Source organism: Protopterus annectens, chromosome 2.part0 (assembly GCF_019279795.1).
Source record: "Protopterus annectens isolate FY-2018-M chromosome 2.part0, PAN1.0, whole genome shotgun sequence".
Taxonomy (NCBI): domain Eukaryota; kingdom Metazoa; phylum Chordata; order Ceratodontiformes; family Protopteridae; genus Protopterus; species Protopterus annectens.
The window spans coordinates 1379812306-1379832548 of record NC_056728.1 but is presented as its reverse complement, the minus strand read 5'-3'; the positions used below and the strand labels follow the sequence as shown (position 1 = coordinate 1379832548).

Below are 20243 nucleotides of genomic sequence, written 5' to 3'. Positions count from 1 at the left end.
GCGAAAGCAAAAAAAACGTGAATGGCCGAATTAACACAGGGAATGAATTCCCTCGGCCGTTATGCGGATTTTGCCCCTTTCCCCACTGTAAAGTGATCTCGGAGTTGGTATATTTAGTTAGGGGTGTGGGGGGGGCATAGCCTGCCACATCGGGGGTGTGGGGTGTAGCGCCCCAGTTCATTTTGGTTTAATTTTTTTTTTTTTTTTGCGGCCGAGGGAATTCATTCCCTACATTAAATCGTCCATTCACTGTTTTAATTCTTCGATATTACCAAAACGAGGTTTAGGTATTCGCTAACCTAAATGTTTGATCAGGTAATATTGATGCGAATGAGACAGATAGACATGAGATTTTGCAGGGATGTAGTATTCTCCAGATCTTCAAAGCTGATTTTTCCTAGTGTGGGTTTGGGTCCAATGGAATACTAGAATGGGTAACAGAGTACAATCCATAGAGGCATTTCAGAGGGAATGGAACAGGGGAAGAAAGGGTGAGTAAGAAAAAGGTTGTGATAGAAGGAAGGTGTAATTTAGAATGTGCTTAGAGAGCAGACTAGAAATGCTTACTGTCTCCTTCTGCTGTTGAGCAAATGCAATATAAAGCGTAGAAAGGATTCAGTCATTTCTGAGAAAGGCTAAATCAATTATTAATAAGTGAAAGAAGATGACATATAGTAGGAAATACTGAAGGAGTTAAGGATGCATTTAGCAGAGAAAATAAAAGTTGTCATATCAAAGTTACTAAGTATACAAATGGATTGTCTAAATATCTTGAAAGACTTTGATAGCTTAGAAACTCACGCATAAATGGAATCCACAGTCTGCAACCACAAGGTACATAACAAATGTTAATGTGTTCTCTACCAGTTGTTAAACCTTTATCCCCCAACATGCAGACACTTTTCACCCGGCAAAGCTGATCAAAAGGTACGTGTTTTCAGGAATGTCTGATTTTCAGTGGAAAAATGGAATAAGAACACAATACACCATGCTTTACATTTAAAATCACATATTACAGTATAAACTGCTGTTCACAATTTCAATAAAAAAAATCTCTGTGTGCATCTGTTGTGAAATAAATAGGTAAAAATGCACAAGCTGAACCTGCCCTTGTGAATTGACTAGGTCAAGTATCTGCGCAGCTCAGCTGGTAGGTCTCATGCCCTGAGGCTAGAAAGTCAGACATTCAAAGAACTGTCAGTTGCTTACATGCCAGAAAAAACAGCCTAGCCCAGGCTATGCAGCTTTGTTTCTGATAAAACACTTCTCTGACTGTAAACACTGTATAACAAAAAATGTTAACCTATTGTTGCATGCTGTTTATTCGGGAAATTAATTCTGCAAGGCTCACAGTAAAAGTATTTTACTGCTTTTTGTAGAAACCACATAATGTTTCCTTCTATTTAGCCAAGCTCCATGTAAGCCCACATAATAATTTTCTCCTAGCCAGGTCTGTTTGTCAAACGTTAGCTGAATTTCTGTCATTGCTCTGACTGGAGTAAAGAGCATCGGAGAGTTTCTGAAATTCTACTGATAGGCCATGCAGGCTCAACACAAATGCAGGATGTAAACATTCATACAGGTGTTGTCACCACTACAGGCTTGGTTTTGTCTTTTACCCATGTTTGTACAGAGAATAGATCAGCAAGTATATTAAAGCAGAGAAATGTGCATGCAAACTCTGCTTTAACAACAAATCGAGGCATTTTTGTGTCCTTTCTCTTGGATGTTGCTAAATGGATGGGGTACCACACATGGTTAACTTGACAAGGGAGTCATATAGCAGAAAGGCCATCTCTTCCATGCCATTGCAAGGCAGCATGAGGAAACAGACAGCGAGTGCCATTTCATTAAAAATAATCCCATGTACTCAAGTTTTCTGCTGACTTTAGGTCGCTTGAGTTTAAAAGCAGTGGTCTTCTGCACTGACTACAAGCCTCTCAGGGATATGAGCTCATTACTTGTATAAATGTGTTTAGTTATCGGGTTATCTTTAGTCACCTGTACAAAGGATTCAAATTAATATGCTATTTATTTCATTTTATTGTACTTATTTAACATTTGTTTACTGGGAAAGTCCAACTTGGAACAAAGTCAATTTTCAGCAGAGGCCCAGGCAGAAACGTTCTAGATGCATGTCTTTGTAATGTGGGAGGAAGCCGAAGGAACCCCACACGAATGCAGGGAGGACATGCAGACTTTGCACAGAAGGCACTCCAGCCGAGAATCGAACCAGAGAACCTCTTGCTGTGAGGTGACAATGCAACTGCTAACAATGCAGATATCTGAACATAAAAAGATACATCCTTTTGTCTCATTTGACTAGATTATGACTGAACATTCGTCACCCAGCTAGGCTTTTAAATAAAAGTTCAGCTTCAGGTGCTATTGCTGTATAGTACCTTTTTGACTACAAGTACAACATATGTACACTTTGTCGCATGTATCAAGGCTATACACCTGCATAAATATCTTCACAGACTGCATCACAGGTAATCCACAGGTGAAGCACTCCGTTTCTATAGCCGCACAAGTTCTGCACAACTGAGCACTCAACTTAGATATCTTGTAAGTAATGAGTGGCTTTCATAACAAACAGAGGGATGCTCCGGGTGATGCACTGTTTTGCCAAACACTGCTAAACCCTGCATCTGGGGTGCATGAAGTGTGGGAATCAGTGGAGAATGATGACAGTGGTGGTAACAGAATGCCAGGAGAATGACAGACTACATCTCTGAACATTATTGTTTCAGTTCCCCTAACTGGCAGCAAAAAGGAACAGATGAGACTGATGGGATTCCTTAAACACTGGTGCTACCTTGGCATTAATGGACCCTGACTCTATTGTACAGTACCTCAGACGGGGGGCGGGGGTCCTTAACATAAGGAATGGCAATGGGGACAACTGCAAGCAAAGTAATACAAGGCAGACAGAGGATGTCATAATGGATACTGCCCTAAGCAGGAGAGGGAAGGAGCTGATATTCCATGTATTAGGCCAGTTGCAGACACAGTGTCAAGGAAGATGCATTCTCAAAGCAAATAACCATCTCATCACCAAACAAGACAGTGTGTGTGTGTGTGTGTGTGTGTGTGTGTGTGTGTGTGTGTGTGTGTGTGTGTGTGTGTGTGTGTGTGTGTGTTTGTGTGAAAAGAGGTGAAAGGAAGTGAAAAAAAAAGTATTTCTACAAAGAGAATATTATTAGTGCACCTGCTTGGGATTGTTGATACTACAGAGACTAGAATAGTGGTCAGCTTCCAGTACACAGACAAGAGTACAGAATGCCAGGAACTGAATTCCCAGAGATTAGTCACAGTCTAATGAAGCACAACACACAAGTGCAGAGAAAAACAAGACAACACAGCTCCTTTGTCATGCTGATGATTCTGTGCAGTAACATTGTAGGACCCTAACTCGGTCTTCTGCTTCTATAAAATGCTTACAGTCATAAGCCTGTGATTGCTGGAAGATTATAAACTTAAATCCTATTGTTTTATTGTAAAATTCACCAGTTCGACATAAGAGTATGACAAAGAGCTCAGCTCAGCATTCCTCTGCAAATCTGTGATCATCCCCTCCCCCTACCCAACACTAATCCAATCATAAAAAGTAAACATTACTTGCATCTTCAGATCAACATATCTTCATTGTTACACAACCTTGCTCTTAAATGGCTAAATATTTTCTTTACTTCCTTTAAATAATGAGGTGCATAGATGACACAGTTCTATAAATTACCATTTTTCTTTAGTTACACAGTGCATAAATAATAAACAGCTAAAACTACAAGAGAATAACAAAAACAATGTAGAGTAGGCCAAGTACCATATCACTATGAAAAGACAGCAGCAGGTATGAACATATACTCTCTTGCACCATTACACATTCATACCTACAAAAGACAGATTTCAAAACAGTTATGGTTATCCCTACGATTAAGTTACCTCATGTGGCAATTATCTAGATAAATGAAATGGTAAGACAAAATAAAAAGTTTGGTATGAAAAAAGTTTAAAGTGGGTCTGAATACAGTTCTGAAAATGCAACTTAATTTAGTGCTATAAGTAGGTTGCATTACATGTGTATAAAAAAACAACATTTACAGAAAACTTTCAGGTTTTACTACAACCAGCATCACCAAACAGTGTTACTTCCAAAACAGTGACAGTACATTAGCACTTTCCAAGACGAAGCACAAAAAAAAAAAAAAAAAACATGTATATTTTAAACACACTTGGGCCTAGCAGCAGAAGCAGCATTTTGACATAGGCAGGGTTAACACTCAGAGTCATTGTGACTATGTGCTGCTACCCCTATCAGTGCCTTGACAACACCTAGACATGGGGCTTCCTTGTATGCTAACATTTCACTTAACCTGGGGTGGGGTTTTCTATCCCTAGAATTTGGCTGCCCTTAAATGCTGGCCTACTATTCTTGGCCACCTGACAGTATGAGGCAGATAAAAGTATTGGATGTAGGACATCAGCTCAGAAGAAGGCCGCCTGACAGTATGAGGCATATAAAAGTATTGTATGTAAAGTATGTAGGACATCAGCTCAGAAGAAAGCCAAAACAATACTATGGGCTGAAGCACAAGGCCAAAACAGATTCCCAATATCCACATGCAGGGTGCAGGAGACTCCCGGTACCCCTACTTAATATAATCTCCTCCAGGGACATTGCAATTTGGGGGAAAATGGAAAAAGAAATGCAAAGAATATATTTTGTTCTTTCTGTTTTAGTCTGAAACACTGCCTCAGTCCTTTGCTTTCAGCCTGATGTTCTGTTCCCAGCAGGAATGCAATGATTTCACTACCTCCCACTTTAAAACTGAGAATGATCTGATATTTTCCCATTCCCATAAACAATCCAGCTCCAGCAGATACCTCTCAGATCCAGGCAAACTAGCAATCAATGCTGTCAGGCTGAGGGCTGAGAGTTTCTTGAGTGTTCTGAACAGACCAAACACAACAGTTTCTTGTGTAGCCATGTGTGACTGACAAGGTGTACTGCACACAGACCATTACTAACCAAGGCCTTGGACCGGAAATTAATGCCCTGTAGTAGGACTGGACTGACACTGCAAACCTGCTTCCCAGCTCTTAAACTGGAATGTGTCATTTAAAAACAAAGCTTCCATACAATGAGACACAAACTTCGCAAGCTTATCATAATTTTGTATGCATTTCTTAGACAATTCAGAATGTCACCTAGGAAGCACTCTGTTTTAGAAATCTGACTGCAAAGTAAGACATAATTTGTACAGGCATACCTCTTGTCCATTCTACAGAAGTGGATTAAGGGACCACATTTTTAACAATTATTGCAAATCAAGAACAGCGTGGTTTCTGTTTCACAGCTATTTTTTCTTAAGAAGAACGAAGAAGCAGCATAATCAGCAGGAGAACATACCAGAATCCTGTACTGTTGTGTTATCTCATTTATTGTCATCTGAAAAAAATGTTACAGTAGCCAAACACAATGCAATATATAATCACTATGTGCAATGCCCCATTCCTGGCATACTTAGCTGAAGCGTTCCCTTCATGGTCCTAACTAACAGGACTTGCTATCTGATTAACAACAAAATACTGCCCAGTAATGAAGATGAGTATTAAAAAACAACTTCAAAATACATTTCTGGTCCCATGCAGCAGGATCAAATGCAGATTTACTAAACAGGAAAATATTAATCTAGGCACAGGGAAAAACTCATAAGAACCATCACTGTAGCAGACTGTTGACCGATTATAAATCTGATCTAAAAGATTGCGTACATCATAGAGAAACTATCACTCTGTGACATTTCTCATCTCAAAAAATATATATATATAAATATTAAAATGCACAAATCACATTTCATCTGAAAGGGCAACTTCTCTGTGGAGCTGATCAGCAGCAACAAAAACAACCACAAACCGTAGCTCTGTGCCACACACATGTACACACCCTGTCTCCGCAGCTTCAGATTGATGCTCCATCGATAGTGTTGTGCAAAGCACTGTGCTTCATACTTGATGTAGGGAGCATAAATATCACCCAGAAAACAGCTTGGAACAGCTTGTTTTTCTATAACACAAAGTACAATGAAGAGGGAAATCTAAGGCAAGTCTAATGCACAAGAGTGGCTTGTTCTCACAGTGACAAAGCTCTGATCTCCAAAATCCAAATCCAAACAGGCTCATTATAGCTTTCTTCCCTTAAAGGAATGCTTTATTTACCTTTTTGGGTCTTTTCCTCTTTTGAAAACCACCATTGCATTTCTCTCCCCCATCACTCTTCTGGGCAGCTTCCTCGTTCATCATTTTCAACAATTTTTGAAGCAAAGTCCTCTGCCATTAAACCCTACCGACAGCACGAACCACAAGTGAGTGTGTCACTTACTGAAAGGAGCTGGGAGGAGGGGGAGCTAGGAGTGTGAGCATGATGACGTTGCCATGGTAGCAGCTGCCACAACTGTTTATGTGAATGCGCTCTTCAGTCTGATCTGAACAATTACCATCAGGGCTCAGTTTCAGAAGGAAGGCCCTGGATGCAGAGTGCTAAGGATGCTCTCTGTATACACTGGTGCCTGGTACGCTCTTAATGCGGTGCCAATACAGACAAGTAATCACCCCTTTTTTGCTAATATTAATATTTTATTTATTCAGTTAGCTTTAAACATACAGTGACTTTATTCAGTATGATTAGCTGCAGATTATGACTACTAACGGAAATCACACAGCATTATGCTTTTTAAACAGTAGAATCTGCTGCAAGTTTAGATGGGAACTTTATTGACTGGTGCTCATAAATTATATAATAAAATTAGCAGAAATGATCATCTGGACGATTAGCCAGAACAAACAACCAGACAGACACAATCTCTCAAAAAGGAATATACATTGAGAACATAAAATTCAACAAGTAGCAGGCAAATGCAAGGAAGTACTACACTGCAGACAGAGTGGTGGAATCCTGGAAGAGACTACTAACAGACGTATCTGTGGACATGAAGCAGTGGGACTGAAGAAAGTGTCAGGTCATTACTCAGGGATCTTAATGGAAAGGAAAGCGTGAATGCTTTGCTGTTAAAGCAATGGTGACAACATATAAATTAAAATCATATAAAATAACTTTAAACCTGACACATCATACCCCAAATAGCCCACAATTAAGTGACTGTATCACAAGCATACATATTGTTTAATGCAATCAAACTGATCTACATAACTCACTAAAAAACATACAGCAAGTGGCTTACTGTCAGTGGCATAAACTCTACTTCTTCTTAGGACTATGTATATATTCACTTAATTTGATCTGCACATTTCTGGTATTTAGGAGAGAAATCTGTCAAAACATTTTAGTGCTGAGACAGACTGGCACACACACTATACTTGTTTTAGAAAGGTAAGTAATATATTTTTAAGCAAATACTTTGCATGGTTAGCACCCTGCCATCAACAGTGACACATTTACTCACAGCAGATAACATTTCACAATATAGGGTTCAGCTTTTTGGAGCAATTTCACTTGTCATGGGTAAATCCAACATCACTAATGGATATGTGGTAATTGTTAGTAAAGTAGCAACAGGTGAAGAGTTCCACAGATTAGACACCATTTCTCTTGTGTTCTCATGCAAACCACATTTCTACATCTGCACAAAACCACATGTACCATTTCATTTTTAATGTGCCATGTTACTTTCTCAGTAATGACTCAAGGCAATCTGATGTTCTATATTATTTCTGATGTTTTATATTAGCAGAGCAACTGCACCGCAAAATGTAATTGGCCAAATCCACTTTAGTGAAAGTGCTTTTCACTGAAAAAGCACTTTCGCTAAAGTGTGCAAAAAAATTAAAAATAAGAAAATTAAAAAAAAAAAACACATTACTCATGTTTACACAGGGGGGCAAGCCCCCCTGTACCTCCCTATTTTTATATTCTCACTCAGAGATTCCACTACAGTGGGAAAAAGGGAATATCCCCTTATCCCCACTGTACTACAATCTCAGCAACAGCCATTTCCCCATTTTTTTGTCCTTTTTTAGCACACTTTCACAAAAGTGTTTTTTCGATGAAAAGCTTTTCGCAAATTTGTGCTTGGCCATTTCACTTTTGGTGAAACGGCAATTCGATAAGGAGTATGGATCCCATACACACACACACACACACACACACACACACACACACACACACACACACACACACACACACACACACACACACACACACATAAAATCTGTCTGTCCCTGTCATTTCATTCTTTCTTCCTGTTTTCATCCCAGACATTTCATTCTTTGCCCTCTCATCTCTTTCTGTAGCCATTGTCAGCAAATCTGAAACTCTCACATAGTGTGTAACACTAAATTATTCTGCTGAAGAGGGATAAACTTGCAGTTGAAAAGACCTGAAAGGTTTAAATCATTGTTGTTGCGTCTTTCGGTTTTTCCCGGTTAGGGGTCTCCACAGCGGAACTCCGGTCCGTTAATGATTGGCAGTTGATTTTTAGGTACTGGCTTGCCAGGCCTGATGCACAACCTTCAATGAAGGTACGCCCATCCATGCATGTTTCCATGCAGAAGACGCTCTAGCTGAGAATCATACCGGACAGCGTCTTATTGTGAGGTGACAATGCTACCGCAGCACCACCACCGCAGGTTAAAGGCTTAAATCATTGATACAGAAAATTTGTATATTTCCTTATTTTGTTTTTTGCAGATGATGCATTTAATTAGTAAAGTTCAGACAGGGAAAACAGGACTGAACTCTAAATTTAAATGGTAGTGAGTACGGGGCATGCAGTCTCCTCTTGGAATGTATGCTGGCTAACCCCAGCAAAAACTACTCTCTGAATGTTTCCTGTCTGATTAATGTCATACTACATGACAGAGATGGTGGGTTATATATTTAGTACATTCTGGTATGTGAGTTGACACCCTTATATGAGTTGAATCTCTTGATTCTTATATTTCAAACCAGAGGGTAAAAGGTCACACAGACAAACCATTCAGTGCAAACTGCAAAAAAAAAACCCAACCAAACTATAATTTTTACTGTGTAATGCCTTAAACCTCCTATAGTAGAGGCCCATGGGATATATGCAGACGACTCCTTAAGTACTCGCACTGTTTCATTTCCATGCCTTCTGAATGCCCATGACTTTTTACTTTTTAAGTCTTTATGAGATGCATTCATGCCAATAAAGCCAAACTCCACTAGCTATAGGCATGAATGCTTCAGCCTTTTTGGTGACTCCATCAGTGCAGTATAAGTGGATTGTTTTGCTATACTTTAAAAACAAACAGCTTAAAATCAAGGCTGATGTCCATAAACACTAAGGTGCCTATAAAATACCCAAACCAAAGGGTGAAAATGTCACACAGACAAACCATACAGTATAAGTGGATTATTTGATGGGGTACTGAGTCAATGGTTTTGGCAAAGACACAACTACTGCAATATCCTCATCCAAATAATAAATAACTTCAGAATAGAAATGAATTAAGTTGGTAACCATCGATCTACCTGGCAAGGACCCATGCTGATGTACATTAAAATATTGCAACCTTAGCAGGACTTTGCATTATCCTAATTAGGACTTTCTTAAAACATGTACCAACTAAAGTAGTTAAACTAACTGATCGAAGGTTTTCCATGTTATATAGTGCACCTCCCTTAGGGATTGGAATTATATTTGTACTTTTTATTGCATGGGAATTATACCAAATACATTTGTTTGTAAAATAAGTTAATACTTCCGCAGTACGACTCTTAATAGAAGACAGAATTAAGCAATTTATCCCTTCAGGACCTGGAACAGTAGTAGCATATATATTACTACAACAGAAAACTGATTCTTACTTTTTATCACACTATAAATACCTTCTAATATCAGCCATCTTAGCACCATACAATACCAAAAACACAATTCTAGTCTATGTGGGTCAAATAATTTTTTATGCCTTGCAACATGGAATTACCTAGTATCAAGATAGGGCTTCTTCCCTCCCTTCTTGTTTTACTTTCGTTAAAGCATGCTGAGGTCCATCTGCCTTCCAAATACAATGAACAATGTTGTACATCCCGCAGCACTTCCTCATTACTTCTTCGTTACTATCCACTAACAGCCCTTCACTGGTTTTGCCTATTGCCCTTTTTCTTCTTTTCTTTAATGCCTTCACTAAATTACTAAATTAAAACTGTTCCCATTTCATCTGAAACTATACTTTCTTCCTCACTCAGGTCACGTTCCTTTCATTTACTTCTGTTAGAGTGATTAACTACCCTGAGCTACCTTAGATGCCCCAGCAATTTCAATCATGACATTTTTTTTTACTTCTGTTAAAGCCACACTACTTGTTTTTATACTCTATCCACCTTCTCAATCACTGTTTGACTCTCACTGTCCTTTAGCTCTTGTTAGATGCTAATCATTTCATACCACTTCATTAAATATGTACATTTTTGACATACCATATCATTTACATCTCTAAACGAATTACACTCTGTATACTTACTGCAAACAGAGCACTTCTTAAGTCATCCTCTTTCCAGTAAATCTGATGGACAATATACTGGTCATATTGTCCCTTTACACTACAAACAGTTAGAATCACAAAACAATATAACCTACCCTCTTACAGCTGCTTCTAATGCTAGTCACACAAAGCTGTGTACTGGTTACATGACATCACTGGTTAACACCTGAGGCAGCAAACTCCAAGAAGAACCCTGTATCGCGATTTATTTAATTTATCAAGATCCACCTAAAAGACATTACCATAATCAATCTTTTTTTCTTGTTCTTTATACAACCAATTTATCTATACATAACATGGTTTGTAAAACTGTGATTCTTGTCCATTGCTCCCATGGGATAACTGTGATTCTTGTCCATTGTTCCCATGGGATAACTGGCACTGAATTCTGAGGTGGGATGTCCTAAGTTTGCTTTTCGCTGAACAAATCTGACTGTGCATTTACTTTTCCATTTGTGAAGCAAGGCCTCAAAACTAATACTTTGTCACTATTATGACATTATTTTCCTTGCAGCCCCCCTTCCCTCAGTTATTCCCAGTGGCACAGGTTAATGCCTTCCCTGTGGTTCAATGGTCACATGACATCCACAGCAGTGCACTGGGAGTATGACACCTAACCTACCTTCAGGTGTGACACTGAAAAAGATAAAGCAGGCAATGGGAAATGCAGGCATAAATGTAATAGCTCCAGCAGAAGGACTCATGTAGTCAGATAGCTCAGGCTGTCTCTACTGTAAAAACAATGTAGGCCCAATAAAAGATTGATTCATTTCTTAATTTTACTTTTTACCAATTTTTACTAAATTCAGGTTTTAAAAGCAATGTCATTAATGAAAGGTGCTTGTTCTCTTTGTGATTAGTCATCAATCAAAGGGTGTTGAAAAATCAATCAGAAAAAAAACATTCTGAAAAATGTAAAAGGGCAGCTGAAGGTATTACATAGAGATAATAGTTAATTAAGAGTTGGTAAGCTACCTTAATGTGTTACAAACACCCCTAGGCAAATGCATGTTTCTAGAAACCTCAGTACGCAAGTACAGCTTCTGTGTGTCTACAAACCTCAGTAGCAATGCACAACTTCTGTGTTTCTACAAACCTCAGTAGGTAAGCACAGCTTCTGTGTTTCTACAAACCTCATTAGGTATGCACAGCTTCCATGTTTCTTCATCTTCACTTCACTGTATGTTCCAAACCCAGTCTGTGGCCCCACCACCCATCAATCCCAGTTATGCTGCTGAAGCTGGGGTAAAGCTGTGGTACTAGGATACCATAGCAACACCATCAAGATGGTCCAGTTCAACATACTACTAATGAAACTACTACTTAAGTCTAAGTCTAAGATGATAAACGTTTCCATGTCAGGTAACTACCTGCCTGGAATATATATCCTAGCTCTAACATTTCTCTAAATGGTCTTGAAGACATTCATGTAACCACCATATGCTAAAATTACTTTTTTTTTCTGTTTTGTCTACTTGTAAAGATTGGCTCAGGTGAGCATTGCAAGTAATCTGCAGGAAAACCTCGTGCCTAGAATATACAACCAGCTATTTCTCTGACTTGGAACTTTAAGAGGTTCAGTGACTTTGCCCAAGGTCATTACGAATTTTTGCTGGAGGTCCTTTCATAAGGTTTCATCCCAACTTAAGAGGGCTAATTCTCAAAATATCAGCCAGTCAGGTGCATCCTTATTGTGTCCTTTATGAGCCAGACACAGCACACTCACTTTGTGAAAGCCAGAATGACATTTGAATAAGACATAAGCAAATGGATCGCTTCCAGGTCATTTAGACAAAATTTTAATAATAGTTGTATGACAGCAATATATACCACTCACCATGGATAATTCAAATAAAGCAAACATGTAGGTGCTGTTTAACCTTCTGTTACCACTTTGGATGGTATGCTTCATGTTTGTGCCACTTAACCTATTGTCACCACCTTGGATGGTACCCCTCCCTCCTGGCACTTCCTGACCAGCACTGCTTGCATTACACACCTCCACATTCACCCCCTTATTACAAAAAAAGGGATATGAACAGCAGGTAAAATGTTAATATTTACTTAGGTTTGAGTGAGTTACTCAATCCCATCTTTAAAGTGCAGGATACTTAAGCATTCATAATTTAATAAGATGATGAATGTGACAGCATGTTTTTAACTGTGGTTTCAATAAGCATGTGAAGTTCTTCTACCATTTAACAATCTGATGAAGTCCACTAGGCACAAGGTTTTAGAGAATGGAGGAAGTGAGCAATGTATGTAATGCTGGACTGAATGAGAATGTTGCAAAGGAAGAAAATATACATGTAATGTATGCAAATAAAAAAATGTTAATAGGGTTTGTCTTCTTTTCTATCAATTTATGTGCACCTACGTCTTAAATGATAATTTAATAAAGGTATTTAAAAGGCAGTACTTACTGATGTACTGTAGAAATACCCTCAATAAATGATGTTTTACAGATAATTAATTCATTCTTTTTTATTAATTAGTTATTCAGCCTTGTATTTATCATCATACTGAGCTTGGCTAGGTCAGGTTTGTAACTATTTAATACCTATGCAATGCAAGAAAGAAAGAAAAAGTGAACAACCTTAACTGATTATATGCAGGTTCGTCGATAAATACTAGGTCGCTATCCTTGTGGACCATTTTAAGTTTAGCCAATTTTCCTTTCAAATGTGAGAATCAAATCCTGTACCTTGTGTCTGTAAAATAAACACCTTAATTATTATGCCGACTCCCAAACCTTGAGTCCAAAGTTAATATAAATAAACAAGTTGTTATTTTTTAATCTTTTCAAATAACTGAGGCAAATACTTTCCCCAGACATTAACAAAGTCATAAAATCTGTCATAGTGTCCGGAGACAATACTTTGCTTCCCACAGCTATCCTGACTATGAGCAAAGAGGTCACTACCAGAGGCAGCATTATTACATCAGCAAAATACAACAGGCATTTGTTTTGTGCAGGCACTCAGAAGGGGCACATCCAGTCTAAAGTAGCTAATGGCAACAGAACAGACTTAGCAAGCAGGACATCTCACACAGGCTTATCTCACAATTCAAACAGTAAATCTATTTGTTTCAGAATTCATTGGAGGGTTTGAAATGGATAAAATGCCATCAGTCCCAACTGGTATAGAAGGGGTGTTTTTGCATGGAGATTAAGCCAAACATTTCACTAGTCTATACACTATATATGTACATATGGAATTAATTGTTTTCCCTTTTGAAAAAGGAGAAAAGAGCTTATTCTTGACAAGCTGAGTCATACTTCACCTATTGTTGTCTTTCCCTTGATTAATTAGTGTCTGGACTTTAGATTTATAGTTTTATTGCCGCAAAAGACATTCTGCTAGAATAAACAGAAAGACTAAAAGGAACAAACCCATTACGAACTGTGTGAGGCTCTCTATTTGATAAAAATATTTTGGAAAGGAACAACTTTGTCTTACAGACAACTGCTACAGTTTGCTTCTGAAATGACTAATTAATTAATCCATGCAGTTTCCAGGTGCTATTAAGAACCCTTCATAAATTACAAGACAGGCAAATTAACTGCCATAACAAAAGATATTACATGCCTGCAGTTTACTTTTCCCAGCAGAGAGCAGAACCAAGAACAATTTCAATAATTTCATTGTAGGGTATACAGAGCTAAATGTCACTGTAGGATGTTCACAGATAAGTCACACTTGCATATTGCTTGGTTTAGGTAATATACACAGAACTGTCATTTGTTAATACCGTTAAAGAATTAACTAAGCTTTACCAACTAATAGTCAGGGTTACAGCCAATAGCCAAGGAGGTGCAGCGGTAGCATTGTTGCCTCACATCAAGATGTTCTCCTGTTCGATTCTCGGCTGGAGCACCTTCTGTGTGGAGTCTGCATGTCCCCCCCGCAGTCGAGTGGTGTTCAAAAGACATGTGTAGAATGGGCGTGCCTTCGTTGAGGGTTGGGCGTCGAGCTGGCACCTCGGCACCCATAAAAAAATCTACTGCTAATCATTAGCAGACCGGAGTTCCGCTGTGGTGACCCCTAACTGGGAAAAGCCGAAAGAAGAACAAGTGAGGGTTACAGCCACATACAGAAACATACATACATTCAAAGTAACAAGAATACTGAGCCCTCCCCACACACACACACACACACACACACACACACACACACACACACACACACACACACACACACACACACACACACACACATTATGAGCATATCTTTGTGTATATGTATGCTCATATCTAGATCTATAAATATCTGAACCTACATACATATGTGTGTATGTGTGTATATATATATATATATAAGGGCTCAGGTATAGTGTTGATGGAACAAGATAAATACACTCGTATTTTATTAAATGACCTTAATAACAGTGAGTTTTATGCTATGGCTACCCTAACAGATGTCCTTCGGGCTTTTAAACATATAGATAGAACTATTATTGCATTACATAAATCTAAACAGATTTGTGATGTAATAGCTGATTTTTTAACTGTGTCAGAGCCCCAACTAGGAAAATTCTTCGGAATTCCTAAAATACATAAGGACCAGTTTAATCCTCCTTTTAGACACATAGTGTCGAACAAGAAAACTAAGACAGAAGGTATAGCAGAATTTATTGATTTTGTATTAAACCCTTTAGTACAAGTTTCACCCTATTTTCTAAGGGATTCAATGGATTTCCTTAATCTCCTTTTTCTCAACCCTCCTACTGATGAACATACTATTTTAGTTACTTTAGATATTGAATCATTGTATTCTAACATTCCTCATGATATAGGCATAGAATACTTAAGAAATTATTTATCAAAATTTACCACCTTCTCACAGGAAAAAATTAACATGATTTGCTCCCTAACTTCTAAAGTATTAACTAACAATTTTTTTCACTTTGATGGTAAGATTTTTCATCAAACTAAAGGTGTAGCTATGGGGGCTAAACTAGCTCCTGCCTTTGCAAATTTAGTTTTAGCCTGGTGGGAATGTAACTTTCTAGTATATTTACCTGGTTTTAATAATATTCTTCTGTACCGACGTTACATTGATGACCTCTTTTTTGTATGGAAGGGATGTGAGTCTGATTTGTTTACATTTATTAATTCCTTATCTGATAGTATTCCATTTCTAAAGTTTAAGATTTCAGCTTTTGGGAAGCAGGTTAACTTTAGATGTACTTATTTCCATTGATACAAATTCTTTAACTTGGAACTCTACTATATTTAGGAAAAAGACATTCAGAAATAATTATTTACATTTCTGCAGTATGCATCCTCTATTTATGAAAGTTAATATGGCCAGAGGTCAGTACATCAGATTGTCTAGGATTATTTCTGATGATAATGTTTTTCTGCATGAATGTGATGTTTTTAGTTCCTTTCTTATAGAGAGAGGTTACCCTACTGATTTACTGAATTCTATTGTTAAAGATGTAGTCTTTTTAAGGCACACTAATTATCCTCCTATTCTTTTAAAAGGCTTCTCTCCGAAGAAAAATACAACCAATAGTATGAATGAAATACAGACTACTCCCCTTGTGACCAGTGAGTGTAGTAACACTATAAATGATATAACCAATATTATGTTTGAATCACGGACTACTCCCTTGTCCTGCACCTCTCAGTACGTTTCTCAAATACATAATTCAGGGCACTCTCTTTCTACACATAACTCTATAGATAGATTCACTAGTTTCCCAGTTCCTATTTGCAGGGACTCTATAGCTATTAAGAAAGTGTTTTATAATAACTGGGATATTCTTACCTCCAGCCAGGAGGTTGACAACAAATTAGGGCTAGGTCCTGTTTTTACACACAAAAATTTAAATCTTTACGTTCTCTATTTGAAAATAGAGACACTCAATTTATTGTTACACCCCCTGTCATTCACAGTAATAAAGGGATGTTTACTTGTGGAAAATGCGTTGCCTGTAAGAATATTCTTACAGGTGCCTCATATACTTTTAAACATAATAATTTTAAAATACATTATACTACATATTTTGACTGCAATTCAGACAATGTTGTTTATGCAGCTATCTGCACATTGTGTTCAGCATTTTATATTGGTAAAACAATACGCAAGCTGTCTACAAGAATCAAGGAGCATTGTGCGGCTATAAGAAAATGTGATTTTAGTAATGCCCTAGCTAAACACAGTCATATATGTCCTTTGTCTACAGGATTTAAATTCATTGTGCTTGATTATGTTCATATGTTTTTGGGGATAGAAATACTTTATTGGAGGTTAAAGAATTAAGATGGCAACTAAGGTTAAATGCTAATGCCCCACCTGGACTAAATGAAAGTTTAAACATTAAATGTTTTTTGAAATGGCACAACTAACTAAATATTTACTAGTGGTAGGCTTTGTTTACTTTTGAACAGGGTTCTAAATACATTATACATAATTCAGTTAGTGGAATGTCTTGCTTCAACAGGATTCTTATTACATAATTCATGAGTTATATTTCCTAATTGGTCTACAGTATGACTTGTCATTTCACCATTACTTTGGTTATATATACAGGATTGTATTGTAATTGTATGTTATTCTGAAGAAGTCCAACATATTAAATTGGATGAAAGCGCTAATTACTGGCTCTCAGTGTGTTTTTTCGACATTGCTATTGGATAATTCTGATTTTTACGAAGTTTTTTGGATATATATATATATATATGTGTGTATATATATATATATATATATATATATATATATATATATATATATATACATATATAAATATATAGACAGATAGATACACCAATAAGAATGAAGAAACTATAACTACAGTTTTGTATTTATTTCTATTTTAAATGTATTTTCTTACCAGGTGCCCATGGTATTTTTCACCTACAACCTAGACTCACAATAGACACTGTGCAGAAGCACCCTTCATCTGCCCTGACAACATTCAAGTAATTAGATAAAGACAGGAAAAGAGAGAAAGCGAGAGACAGAGAGCATCAAGATGTTCCCTGAACCAGGACTAAGATGAACTGCTATATCAGTTAGGATTTTTTGGAAGGCAAAGATCCTGGGTCAAAGTCCAGGAGCGCAGAACTAAAGTGTGTGCTTCGGCAGGAATCAAACCAAGACCCTCTAGATAACGATTCTGACTGGTACACTACTAAGCTATTGGAGAGGTTAAGAGTTGGTCAAGGATTTACTATTTAATTATTTAAGGTTTTCATATTTGGCATTTAGATATGGGATTTCTTCAGAATACTCACGTCTTTATATTATTCACTTTTTTCTTAAGCAAATCTCTAAAAAAATACATAAAAAATAATTAAAAGAAATGTGTTACTGGAAATTACAATGATTTCAGTTGTGGAAAATCTTTTGATTGTAAAACATGGTGCAGATATGGATGACCTTACATCTGCTGGGGGTTGCTCACAATGGTGTCACTTTACTTGTTTTTGTGCTGTTTACTACATTAATGTCATTGAAGCATTCACATGTATTTTTCTGCACTTTCATGATGCCATTGTAGTTTTAAATGGCTAAGATTGTATTTTTGTTACTCCTTATCTTCCTTCAGCTCTGGTTCCTAAAATATAGAGGAGCACAACCATCAACCATTTTTGTTTCCATCTGCATGAAATGAGTCTTACAAACATCAAATAAAGCATGGTGTTAGTTTTCCTTTTTTTTTACTCTGTGTTACACTTTTAATTTTCTAGTTTGCATTTTGAATAATTCTTATGTATCTAGAATGCTTTCTTGTCTTGCAGAGACTTGAAATGCTTGTGTGCTGTCTCTGCTTATGGATTAAAAACTGTAGTCAAGGTGATAGGCAATTTTTTTTAAAACTGGAACATAAATGTTTTTTTAAACACACTTTTGCCTGTCTCAATATCCACATATTTAAGTGCACATAAACACAAACACACACAAACACGCACAAACGAAGTACTACTATAGAGCTGGCTACTATCCTGTCACTTGAATTTACTTGTATTATTACTCCAGTTTGCTCCGACATGAAGCATTACTTCCATTTTTACTTTCAGACGGTACAAGACTCACTAGTTATCCATCATGTCATCATGTGACTCATCTATAAGTTATGCAACAAAAACTTGCTGGATTAGCAGCAATTCCTATATGACTGATGTGGTACTTCATTTTACATAACCTCTGACTTTATAATAATGTATAATCAGTGAAGGTCTGCATGAATCTATGCCTTATTCTTTTTATATAACTTGTGCCTGATGTGCACCACTGGCACCCTTCAACAATACATACAACTAACAATGGTTTGAAATCACTAATGTTATCATTAGTTTCATCTTTTACTTCAGCACGTTACCAGCAATATAAACAGATGGAACGAAAAATGCATCATCGCCAAACCTTTCTAAATAGGTCACAAGGAAACAAACAGTGCACCTTATCACATTGTCAGGTGTTTCTAAATGTATGTCCCTAATGTGTCCATGGAACATATGCTTAACATTTCTCTTACTAGTATCATCCATAAACCTGTCAGCAAGTGCTCACACAGGTGGCAAACTGGGGCAGAAGTGGATCAGAAAGGGCACTGAGGCAGAATGGGTAAATGTGATAAGGTACAGATGAATGACATTCTCTTGGTGTCTGAGGCTTGACTATACATATGTGCAGAAGGTTACGTGGTTACGTGGTCTCATTATCAGTGCTCTGCATAACATAGACTCGAATCATTCTTCCTGGCAGGACGAACTTGGATTTAGACTATTTCAGAATATTACGTACATGTGCTTGTACATTTTTTTCTGTTTTCTCTTCCTTGATTACATATTTTCATTTTATTTCCATTGTTGGTAAGCATTCTTTCCTAAAATATATAATGCAGGCCCAATTCTGAGTATTAGGTCTTGTCTTAGCAATAAGAGAACTCCACTTCAACTGGCAGAGTCAATAGTGTGAAAGGATCCCCTTCTGATTTTCCATGATTTTACCAGCCAGTCTTCTTAATGGACAAAGATGGATCTAAAGTAATAAATAAGCCAGTCGCTGCAGTACCAGAACAGTGCAGTGCTCCTGTTTCGTACTTGTGCTGGTTTCACTGGCAGGCTTACAGCTGCACCTGTATGATACCAAGTTGAACTGTACACTGCAGCAAACAGCCACGCCCATCAAAAATATTTCTGTTAGCCACACCCACAGTAATACCCATAGCTGTACAGACAGACAGGGAAAGAGAGAAAGATTTGAAATTGTATGGCACAGCTATGTGTCAGAATCAGCAGATCCTCCTGCCTATCGATAGGACTGTGTTATGTTGGAGGAAGTGACAGCCCCAGCACTCTAACTGGCACACACTGCTGCTGTTAGGGTTAGCACTATCTATTTACCTATTATTTTACCCAGTATCTATCTTTCTTTACTTGGCAAACAAGAAACTTGATGTAGGCCAGTTTAAGAGACTGTTTTCCACCACAATCTGAGCAAAAGGCATTTGTCAACTCAAAACAAAATTAATACAGCAAGGTAGCAACTGATGGTTGGTAAGTACAAAATATAAGAAATGTTCAGAGCTCTTAAAACAGTAAATGATCTGATCTGGTCAGAGTCTGAATAATCAATATTAGATTAACAAGGAGATCAGACACCTAAACTGAACACAGAGGACTAAATACATGGCTAAACAAATGCAATGGTATTCAAAAGAACAATTATTCTCACATCTATTTGCAGAATTATAAT

At 37.5% G+C, this 20243-nt stretch overlaps 1 protein-coding gene across 2 annotated transcripts in view; it reads right to left on the bottom strand.

Annotated features, from left to right (window-relative positions):
• ANK2 (ankyrin 2) overlaps positions 1-20243 on the bottom strand; it is a 3034032-nt gene that overhangs the window by 2094097 nt on the left and 919692 nt on the right. Inside the window, exon 1 of one of the 2 annotated variants that reach the window (XM_044061562.1) lies at positions 6223-6377. The exons of the other annotated variant lie outside the window; for it this stretch is intronic. Within the exon in view, the coding sequence (XP_043917497.1) occupies positions 6223-6306 (84 nt within the window). The 5' untranslated portion in view covers positions 6307-6377. Of the gene's footprint in view, positions 1-6222; positions 6378-20243 lie in introns of those variants that run through there. 2 annotated transcript variants of the gene reach the window in all.